This window comes from Pungitius pungitius, chromosome 7 (genome assembly GCF_949316345.1).
Source record: "Pungitius pungitius chromosome 7, fPunPun2.1, whole genome shotgun sequence".
NCBI classification, from domain to species: Eukaryota; Metazoa; Chordata; class Actinopteri; order Perciformes; family Gasterosteidae; genus Pungitius; species Pungitius pungitius.
In genome coordinates, this window is record NC_084906.1 from 2,273,915 (window position 1) to 2,285,316 (window position 11,402).

General features: G+C 45.6%; 2 protein-coding genes across 3 annotated transcripts in view; one reads left to right on the plus strand and one right to left on the minus strand.

Moving 5' to 3' along the window:
• The window catches only part of ddah1 (dimethylarginine dimethylaminohydrolase 1), a 47,411-nt gene extending 40,556 nt beyond the window's left edge, over positions 1-6,855 (minus strand). Inside the window, exons 1-2 of one of the 2 annotated variants that reach the window (XM_037469266.2) lie at positions 6,613-6,855; positions 1,968-2,294 (exon numbers count right to left, since the gene is read on the minus strand). In XM_037469266.2, the coding sequence (XP_037325163.1) occupies positions 1,968-2,261 (294 nt within the window). In that variant the 5' untranslated portion in view covers positions 2,262-2,294; positions 6,613-6,855. Of the gene's footprint in view, positions 1-1,967; positions 2,295-2,456; positions 2,685-6,612 lie in introns of those variants that run through there. The other variant, XM_037469267.2, reaches the window with a different exon arrangement.
• An 868-nt stretch (positions 6,856-7,723) lies between these two features.
• On the plus strand, positions 7,724-10,529 carry ccn1 (cellular communication network factor 1). Its single transcript, XM_037469265.2, has 5 exons — positions 7,724-8,115; positions 8,248-8,488; positions 8,715-9,059; positions 9,184-9,386; positions 9,505-10,529. Exons 1-5 carry the CDS (start codon positions 8,068-8,070, stop codon positions 9,805-9,807), a joined length of 1,140 nt encoding a protein of 379 aa, XP_037325162.2. The 5' UTR covers positions 7,724-8,067; the 3' UTR covers positions 9,808-10,529.
• The last annotated feature ends 873 nt before the right edge of the window (positions 10,530-11,402 follow it).

The following is an 11,402-nucleotide window of genomic DNA, read 5'->3' on the forward strand; positions in this document are numbered from 1 at the left end:
ATACCAATGTACAGTCATGATTGTGTTCAATGTAATGTAATCTACCGAACATGCATTCATGTAACACTTGACGGGACCACAACTGATTGACTGAGAGGCGTTCGAAATCCGAGCTACATTGAACTCACCAGGAGACCACTCCTTTACGCTTTAGGTTCAAAAAACCGACTCGGCCAACTGAAGTCAGCTTGGATATTTCTCTCAACAGTCTCATAGTCAACATGGCAACACGTGTTTAAGACTAAGTGTTGTGCAGCCAAATCTACATGTTCAGGTATTTGTGTGCTGTTGTCCATGTCTGAATAGATACAAGTAAATCCTTCAAATCATGGAAAAATGGCAGCTGACCGAGCAAACAAAGGAAGGAAAAGGTCTACAGGAAGTGACGGCTCGCACAATGGTGGGTCACCTCCAAGATGAAATTCCAAAACTGCCGTTTCCCATTATTTCTCAGGTCAGACAAAACGCACATGATTAATTATAGCACTGTCCGTTTGTAGGTGAATAACGAGGCATCGTGTGCAGTATTTTAATACCAACAATAACATTAGCTAAAAAAGCATCAGCATTGTTCACTGCAGGCTGCTTTGTAGAACATGTTGACACTGAGAAATGTTACAAAGGCTAATAACACTCAAGGTGATTGGGTAGCGTGTTGATTCTCAGGTTTAGATGGATACAACGTGCACTACCAGGAAAACCATCTCAGGCTTTATAGCCATTATAAGAGTGGTGCTCATGATGCATCTTGAGGTGCGTAACAAACCGTTACACTATTCTCATTTAATTCCTAACTCACAAGGTTATATTTCATTTTTACAGTGCATTAAAGCTCAGTGAACCAAGGTATCCAATTCAACTGAATAGCTTATTATTCTTCTTCTTCTTCTTGTCCAATCAATTACTTTTTTTATTCCTTTTTTGCAAACAAATTGTCTATGGCCTTATCCTCACTCCTTTCTACAGCAAACTTTTCCCGTACCAGGAACCAAATCATCTATATCTCTATGAGAAACGGAACAATTTATAAATGAGAAAGGGTTTTAGAGAAAGTGCCGCCGGCTTGCATGCAAATGCCCGTCTTGTGCCACGCTCAGAATGAATGAAATGTGGTGGCTGACAGTGGCAGCAACAGCTCTTCAATCAGTATCGGGATACCGAGCACCGGACAAAGTGACTCTAATGTGGAATGACAGGGGGGGCTTTCACAGAAGCCGTCCCACCGTTTCAACCATTGTCATTTTCACATATACACGCGCACACACACACTCAGCAACCTTACATTGCAGCTACCGTCCCTCATTGGGTAACCTTGTGCACTGCCATTGTTGTTTGGTTTTAAAAATGTCCTGCTTCATTGACTTCAGCGTTTATAAAACCTTTTTCTTTTTCCTAATACGTTTTTAACAGTCTTAATCAGCCAATGAGATAAAAAAAAAAAAATACAGTGCAATATGCACGTAGACAAAAAAAAAAAGGCCTTGCCGTCATTGAAATGGGCGTGGCCTCAAGCCTACATGTCCCTTTCTATAGGCTGTTGCACAACACGGCTAAATTGGGATCTTGATGTGGCACAGCTGGTGATAAGCAGCTTCCAGAGCTGTAGTCAGGCCTTCTGGACAAACCTGCCTTAAAAATTAAATTTCATAAGCATTTTTCCAAGAGAATCACATGTCTGGAGTGCGCACGAGTTCATTGTGAACCGACTTCGAGCGGAAAAATCGACAAGAACATGACAAGAATCCTATTTCAAACCACTGCTCACAATTAAGACTGTCACCTGATATGAGCCACCTTAATATGAATCACTATTCCCTGCAGAACAATGATTGCAGCCAAGTGGCAACGCCTTCCCCTCCGCTTCCACGTCAAACTTTTTTTTTCTCGTTGGTTCTTTAACTATTTTTTTTTTTGCGGGGGGGGGGGGTGCGAATTGAATCACGGTGAGAAAGCTGACACTTCCCTACCTCTCTCCTCCTGCTCTCTGCCCCGGGTCTGGTGATGAGCGCCGTGTCACCGCACACCACAGCCGCGTCCTCCACGAACACGCAGTCCGGCAGCGACTCGTCCGCGGGCAGCTCCACCACCTCCAGCCCGAGCCTCGTCCCCAGGACCTCGACGTAGTCCTCGTGCTCCGTCCTCGCCTTGGCCAGGTCCACCTCCGCCTGGCAGCTCCGGAGCGCTTCTTTGGCCAGGGACGCGGGGATTCCCCGAACGACGGCGTGGGTGTAGTGACCAAAACCTGACATTAAACCAGCCATGTTTTCCTGGCGTTTTAATTCACACGCTCAAACCTGAAGAAAAAAAACAAAAGAATTTATATATATATGACTGACAAAAAAATAAAAAAAAACGACAGCCCTGCGAATGAATGAGAGGAAGTCCTATCAGATAACCGGATGCTGCCTTGCTTATATGTTCCTTGCTAGTTAGTTGGGTTGTAATTCTTTATTTACAGCAGCCGGCTGCACACGGTGTCAGTCTGCCCTGCTCCGGTTCTCCAGGCGAGGGACAGCGCGGCGGTGACGCGCACCGACCGTCACGTGTCAGCCCGCCGAGGCGCGTCAGCACAACAAGTGACAGTCAGAAATGCACTGGATTCACAATCAATCAGCAGAGCAATGTCCAAAATGCTCAAGTCTCCATGAAATGTATTCCGTTTTCTCCATTTAATACAACGTTTTCGTTGATGGCAGGAATAGATCTAACCTGGAATGATGAGTCAATGCATCAATCAACAGACACGCTAATGCGACTTTCATTAGAGGAATTCTTCAAGCTGGAATGCAAAACTCTTTTTGGATTATGTATTCCTTCTCTTTATCTTATATTATAATAAACAAAATATTTTCATTGTGGGCAATTGGTTTAACATAGTAAGCTATTTTAATTAGTGTACTGTACGTTTTTCTGCCTTTAAATCAAAATCCAAGAAAATAATCCCATTGACAAATCAACACAAAAATGTTGCTATTAAACATGATTTCAGCACTTTGCTAATTAATAAAAAATATATATAATCTAGCGGCAGCCGTAGAATCAAAAGTGATTAAACATCCATAGAGATGTCTGTATTTTACCAATTGATACAATTTAACTTATAAACTTATAACTTATAAAATGGTTCTGTGCAAAACATTGCTTCTCGTTTGATCTGAACACACCTTAAGGCTGGGATGGCATACAGCTCAATCATTCCCACATCTTCCAGTGATGTGAAACAATGGACATTTTTGGGGTTGACTATATAATATTGTGGATTGAGTCTTGTTATTATAGAAGTGCAGTCAGAGGCACCATGTCAATATGGCACCTTTTACTTTGCCCGCATATTGATACATGCAACTTTGAGACCTACCCATGGATGGAAACAGTAAAAAAAATGTACACAAACGTCAATAGAAAGAATATTTATAAAAAAAGGAGGATCTCTGCAGCGTGAGAAGTGTATAGGGCAATGAGAATGTGTGTGTGTGTGTGTATGTGTATGGGAGGAGGGAGGGAAGGGGTTACTATTCCCTATGGTGCCATCTATGCAAGGCTCTACGCCGGGCAGAAGCAGTCTGAATGGATGGAATGTTTCTCCAGACGTCCCAGAAGCACATTCTTCCACCGCAGGACCTCGCTTTGTCTTTTCTTGTTCCAAATTCACTCAATTATCCCCGACTGTTCTAAACATTCCAGGAGCCCCACATTCCTTTTTCCACTCCAGCCGGGATCACCAACCACCACCACCACCCTCCTCCTCCCAACACCAACACCTGCCCCCACCAGGATTTTGCATTCTTTTTTTTTTTTTTTTCCATCATGGAAGGACGTTGCCCAATGAAAGATCCTCTCTTCCTTTTTTTTTCCTCTCTCCATGCTGAGGAATTTGGGTAACTTTAGATGAAGGAAAGCCCTCATACTCCAGCACACCTGGCTGCTACAGTGCGGAGTTATACAATGAGAAATGAGTGAAAGCAGACGTGATCCTCCAGCTGCGGGTAAAGCGGCAAACAAAAAGCAGCAGCTCTTATTTGCCTGGTGTGATTGCACTTATGATGAGATACTGGACGACACACAGACAGCCTAATTACACCAGGTGCACCGGGGATATTTCATCTGCATCCGTCGGGCAAATGTATGAACCTAATTAACACAGAGAGAGAAAATGACAAAGCAACATGACATGAAATGATTACAAAGGTATGGCACTAGATGGAATCGTGTTTTAAAGCCTTTCGATAGCGGCTTTTCATCATGTTTTTTAGCTATCTTAGAAAATATTTTGCTTTGTAAGAGTCTCTCAGCTTGAGGAACAGAAGCAAAACTGAGGAAAATAAATATGTAAATCTAAAATGGCTTTGCTGCAGAACACATCTGAAAGAAAGTGTTCTGTAATATGATTCATTAGGCAGAAATAGCAAAGGAGTTATTTTCCAAAGAATAATAGCTGGTGATGACACTTTTTGACAAAGAGGAGGTACCATGCTATCCCACATCTCATTTAGCCTCAAGGATTTCTGTGCCGTTTGCTTCCCATGTGCAAGCTCAACAATACGTTTTCACTGCAAGATGTGCATATGTCAGGGATGGAAACATAGTCTCTAGATAATTAATAAGACCTGTAACTCCTCTGTTTCACTTGTCAATGTGTACTTGGGAAAGAGACCATGGTGCTGCTTTATCATTGTGCGAGTTAGGGATCAGGTTCAATCCTTTGGCGCACAATATCCAGTACCATCAGTGTATGACTGTGTGTGTGTGTGTGTGATTGGGCCAACACACAAAAATAAATTTGTCTTGGTAGGAAGTAAAAGCTTATTGGCATTAAATTACATCAATACATTGATCTGTGAAATAGCCCCCCTCAACCAACAGCTACGGCTAAATGGCCAAAGAAATCATTCAAACCTGGACTAAGCCTTTTTCCTTTTGAACAATCACAACAAGTTACATAAATAAGTTCAATAAAATCCATATTAATATGTGATTACAGAGTTCTGCCTCATCAAATCTATCATTCATAAAAACTGAAAAGTCGTTATTTCAATCGTCGGCCACATCTGTGTGCCCCCCCCCCCCGCTCTCACACGAGAACGATCCATAACTCCTGCTGCTTCTTTTAGCTGACAAGAGGAAGGAAGTGTAGCCGGAACACACTGCATACCAGTTATAACGTTCCTCTTGAATATACTACACGGGAATCTATTGTTTAAACCTTCCATCTGTCACTGTCACACATGAAGGGGGGGGGAAGGCTCGGGGCTGCTTGCTTCAGACTCCCCTGAGAAACTACTCTGCTGTCACTTCCACTGTAAGTACTGCGACAACGACTTTCCATTACAATGAGCACAATGAAACACTCAATAATCCCTCCGTGAGATCATTTAAGCCTCCCAGATGGAGGTTGTGGATCTGCTCAGATACACGGCGTTGAGCATAATCAGGTGAATCGTTGACGTGAAGGAAAGGTTTGTAGTATGTAGCCTATGTGTGCACGTGGCGGTTCTGTGGAAACTATTGTTCCCGGGCGATTGTGGCACAAAGACATGTCCGGCTTTTGGAATGTTTCCTGAACTGAGCGGGCAATTAAGGAATGTATTAGTGCGTGTTATTCTCCATTGACGCACTATGACACATGGGTCAAACAGACTCACATACACACGTACCCTGGAACGTTTTTAGGTCACCAATGCAGAGGACAAGACCTGCTGTTCATACAATTCCGCGACATTAAAGGGTTATCCCCCCCCCCCCCCCTAATCTGGTATTGTTTTTTTCTCAAAGTTAGGAGACTTGTGACAGAATGTCAAGAATGATTCAGATAAACGTCAGGATATCCTGACTTTTAGTGCCTTGTTTGGCTAAAGATGCCCATTTCCCATAATGCAACAAATATTACGTGTTTTTGTTCGACATTTGCTGCCTGGTAAATGTATTATAAAGTCCATGGTCACAGTTTGTAATGCAGGCTCTCTGTTAAGAATATTGATAAAGTCTCTACGCCCAAACCGAGGTGATGGAATCAATATCAGGTCTATTTTTTTCAAACCTGTTGTTGCCACCACCAATGACTACAATAATTATGTAATGGGAATCATCATTTTGATGGTGTAGAATAAATGAAGAGCCCCTTAAAAGGTGAGATTTGAGGGCAGACATAATGCCGCTTGGACACACTCGCGAGAGCATTGCACACGTGTTCGCAGACACGCCCCCTTTCCAAAAAAGGCACACCTCCAGGTCAAATGCTCACACAGACGTATTAGACAGTATCGATCTGTTCACATTGTAATCACATGTCTGTCATATTAGAGGTACGCACTGACGTTTGGACGTTATCACTGTTTGAAGTAAGCCACGTGACACACAACTTAATCCTGGACATAGTCTGGATTACAGCCAATTTCAAAATAGCTTCAGTGTAACCTCCAAATCGGATACGCAAAGCACCGCCAAAAAAACATGCATCCGTTAAGAATTTGAGTTTTTATGAGTCATATTCATATAACGGGAGCATCGGTGGTGGTGCAGGCTTTCTAAAGAGGAAAAAAAAGTGCATTACTAATCGCAGTCTCAACTTCCATCCCGAAAATAAACAGGAAAAGAAGATAAATCCAAACTCACCAGAGGGGACCTGCGGTCTTCTTGTTCAGCGCTGCGGTCTCTCAGCAGAGCGTCATGTTAAAATGACACCAGGTCACAGGGGAGATCGTCGTGAAATCACACCAATAAACACCATGTCCTCGTGCAAATATGTCCTCGTCGGAATCTGCCAGCCGCTCACGGCGACGGTGACTTGGTGTGGCGCGTTGACGCACTACGTCTCCATCTGTGGAGGGTTTTCGTCAAACGGAGTGATTAGAAAACCCTCGGTGGAGGGGACTTATTGAGACCCTGCTATGGAGGAGGGGGGGGGGGGGGGAGAAAAGAAAAGTGGAGACAAACATCAAGTATTACTCCCCCCAATAACACCACAACATATCTGGTGGAAATTGGATTACTTCACCTACCCCCCCCCCAAAAAAAAAACGTGATGGACACATTGCGTGAAAAGTTAAATTGCCTCAAGGAATGAATGCAAAGGAATTTCCCTGCACGAGGAACATATTTAACAAGCGCTTAAGCTGTCAGGAATGCTTTGTGGTCTGCTGGCCAAAGGGAGAGAAATATGTTAATAATGTAGGCTACTGCCATACCCAAATATGGCAATACTGTTACGTCTGAGCCCGAGCTGCGCGCATCTGGAAACGCTTTGCTCCTCTGAATAAAGGCGCTGGGAAGCCAGAAATAGACGCTGTTGAACGTATTCCTGCCCACACCGTTAGACTCACAGAGAAGAAGAAGAAGAAAGAAAAACACCAAGGTTATTCAAACGTGGCCACTTGCAACGCGCTGTAAAAAAAAGTGTGTGTTCGAGGCTATCGTTTCCTATCATTTCAACGCGTCCACGGCGCACGTATGAGGAGAAGCCCCGATTAGTAGTAGTATTTCTCATAATGAACCCTTCAACTAAAACCAGGAAGCTATCAAATATTGACTCGTATCGTTCACCCCCCCCCCCCCCCCCCCCCCAAAAAAAGTCCCCCTGAACCCGGGTCGCTAGATGTGAGAAGCGATCAGAGGAGGAGAATGAAAGGAGGAATAAACAAGGAGAGAAAAATATGAGACGGAAAAGTGTGTTCAGATGGGATCCAGGGGGGAAAAATCCATTTGAGAAAGGAGGGGGGGGGGGGGAGAAGGGTTTAGACAGGGTGGAGCTTAGGTCTTGGATGGAAAATGCGCCGAGAAACATTCCTGGCATAGTTTGGGAACAGTTCAGCAGGCAGCCGAGGAACGACGTCAGCTTCCCACTACGGTATAAAAGCGCGGAGGTGGCCGGACCTCAGCAGACTGCAACCGCTTTACCCGAGAGCTTCATCTACTCCAAAGGAGCACCGAGCACCAGATCCTCACCCGATAAGCAATCCGGGAGACCGAGAGAGGGAATACCCGAGGACTCCTCCGACTAGAGGCTAACTTTTCACACAACCGGGAACAGGATTCCTCTGGCACGCGGACGACAAAAAGAATATATTCAAGATGCTGAGGCTTACTGTTGTCGCGGCATTCTTCGGAAGTCTCAACCTGGTGAGTTATGTCTCCACTTCTGTTCTAAAACGAGCACGCGTGGGACCCTTTGGTTTTTCACTCGTGCGTCGTGTTGTGTGACTTACGCGAGTCGGACTTTAACGGTGGTGGATTTGGTTGTTGGCTGTACAGGTCCTCTCCTCCTCCTCCTCCTCCTCCTCCTCCTGTCCCTCCGTGTGTGACTGTCCGCTGGAGATGCCCAAGTGCGCGCCCGGCGTGAGCGTCGTCCTTGACGGCTGCGGCTGCTGCAAAGTTTGCGCCCGGCAGCTGAACGAGGACTGTGGGCTGACCGAGCCCTGTGACCACACCAAAGGGCTGGAGTGTAACTTCGGGGCCAGCTTTGCTGCTGCTACTACTCGTGGCATCTGCCGAGGTATGTACAGGCACCGATCCGGATCCAGATGTGCATGCTTTTGAAATGGCATGATTGTTTAAAAAAAATATATATATATTTAGTCACATAGAAATTGAATGAGAACAGACTCAAAGTACAGATAGTCCACCGTGTGATGTCTACAGCAGACATTTCTGCTTAGAGCGGGAAAGAATAACATTCCTATCCTCTTGTTTTTTTTTTTTCCCCTTCTCTCTCCTTGCAGCCAAGTCAGAAGGCAGACCATGCGAGTACAACAGCAGGATCTACCAGAACGGAGAGAGCTTCCAGCCTAACTGTAAACACCAGTGCACATGCATCGACGGGGCGGTGGGATGCGTCCCGCTGTGCCCCCAGGAGCTGTCCCTCCCCAACCTGGGCTGTGCCAGCCCCAGGCTGGTCAAGGTGGCGGGCCAGTGCTGCGAAGAGTGGGTGTGTGATGACGGCAAGGAGACAGACATCCTGGAGAAGATCTTTGGCAAAGACATGAAGACCGATGATTTGGAAAGGGGCCTCACCAACAGGAACGAGCTCATTGCCATTGTGAAGGGAGGACTCAAGTCTCTAGCTGGTAAGGAAAGCTGTTTTTGATCCTGCGATGCTTTCAATTTGTTCGGTCTGGATGTACTTAAATATATGTAGGATTCTATGGCACTCACGTCTACCCATTTTTTTTGGGTTGCTTTTAATCACAGTCTTCAGATCACCGCCTGAAGTCCACATGTTTGACAACCAGAAGTGCATCGTCCAAACCACACCCTGGTCCCAGTGCTCCAAGAGCTGTGGAACAGGCATCTCCACCAGAGTCACCAACAACAACAGCGACTGCAAGCTGGTCAAAGAGACAAGAATCTGTGAAGTGCGCCTCTGCACCCAGTCGCCTTACTCCAGTCTGAAGGTAAGCTTAGGCCACCGTGACCGAATGTGACGGAAACATGACGTTACTGGAAATGAGTCACTTCTGGGTCTGGGTGCATGACTAATCTCCGCTTTCCTTGTTGTTCACCCCTGTGCAGAAAGGAAAGAAGTGCAGCCGAACCAAGAAGTCCAGTCAGCCGGTGAAGTTCACCTACGCCGGCTGCTCCAGCCTGAAGAAGTACAGGCCCAAGTACTGCGGCGCCTGCATGGACGGCCGCTGCTGCAGCCCACACGACACCAGAACCATCCGCGTCAAGTTCCGCTGCGAGGACGGCGAGACCTTCAACAAGAACGTCATGATGATCGAGTCCTGCAAGTGCACCTACAACTGCCCCCATGCCAACGAAGCCTCCTACCCCTTCTACCGCCTCTCCAATGACATCCACAAGTTCAGAGACTGATCGGAGAAGGGGCCCCAAACCCCCTCAGCGAGAGAAAGAGGTGATCGGCACCACTGGCGGCCAATGGCGCTCCAGATGAATGCAGGGGTGTAAATAGACCCGCCAATCAACTACCAGCTTCTTGTTGTAACTAGATTCCCAAGGAATTGTGGGCTTACATCATGAGGACTTAATGAAGTGCACTGTTTGCTGTGACGACGTCAGCATTCCTATCTAAGAACTGCTTCATATTAATGGAGCATCACAAGTAGCTTCGTTATGGAGCAATATGTAATTAATATTTGTACATTAACGTTAGCCGCTGATATCAATTCACTGTGTATATTTTTGATCCTTTACATCAGACATGACAGTAGACTGTAGACTTGTGTGTGTATTTGTAGGTATGCACACACGCAACTTCAATTAGCATCACCATCCTGTATCTTAAGAACAAAACACCAAAATGTAACCTCTGGACTTGTATAACAAGCGTGTGGTTTCATTCCTTTCTGATGTGGGCATTATTGTTCATGTTTTGTGGCAGCTATTGAACTTCCTTAATGAAAAAGACAAAGCGAAACATGTCAAAGGATGAATGAATGTTTTTATTATTGTTATTAATATTATTTATCAAAATATGTAGCTACTTTATTTGGATATTATGTGTCATACTGGAATAAATTGTAAAATGATTTAATTTTATATGCCACAAATAAAACCGATTTATTTATGAAATATGACACTGCCTTGAATTCAGTCTCATTCGACTCTGCTCAATCGCACAGGGCAGATAAGAGGGGGTGGGGGTGGGGGGGGGTCAGATTCTCAGACAGACACCTTGGGAGGGTCAGTCCCTACACGCACAACAGAAACGTGGAGGTTCTCTCCCCACTCTCGGTGGCCTTGGAATGCTTTCATTTGATCCGTCTGAGACACGAACACTCGACTGATTCTGAGAGGGCTCCACCAATAGGAACCGAGTGGGAGCGCGCCAAGAATCTTAAGTGCTGGTCTGAATGGGCTGGGATTAAACACCATGGGGGGTGGGGGGGGGGGGGGGGGACAATGGCTAGTATTGTATACAATGGGTTGTGTACAAAGGACGCGTTCCCGGGGAAGTTTTTTTCTTTTTTTTCTTTTTTTCTTTTTCTAGCACTACCAGATTGACCTAATTCATTAGCCGTTGCATTTCAAAGTGAATGAGTTGCATCGGTCTCTGCAGGCTCTTAGACTGCAGGGGGGGGGGGGTCTGCTAAACAGTTGTAAACAGCCCTGCGAGGTAGAGAGGGCTAAAGTTCCCCCCCCCCCCCCCCCCTCCAGGGTTCAGTAAAACAGCCATGAGCAATTATCAGGTAGAAAAAGAGGAAGGACAGGAAAAAGGTGGAAACACAGTTGCGTCTGTGCTCACAGAAACTTCCAATTCCATCTTCCAGCGAGCGAAGAAGTGTGTCGGCATTGTCCCAGACCCCTCTTTCAGTCACTCACGTCCAGCTGAGCTCAGATGGGCCCTGTTACACTTTCGAGTTCGATGACACCGAGCCACATGAAATGTGGAATGCTGGCATTATTATAAGAGCACAATAAGTGTCCTTTGGCCTCTGTGTGACACGGGA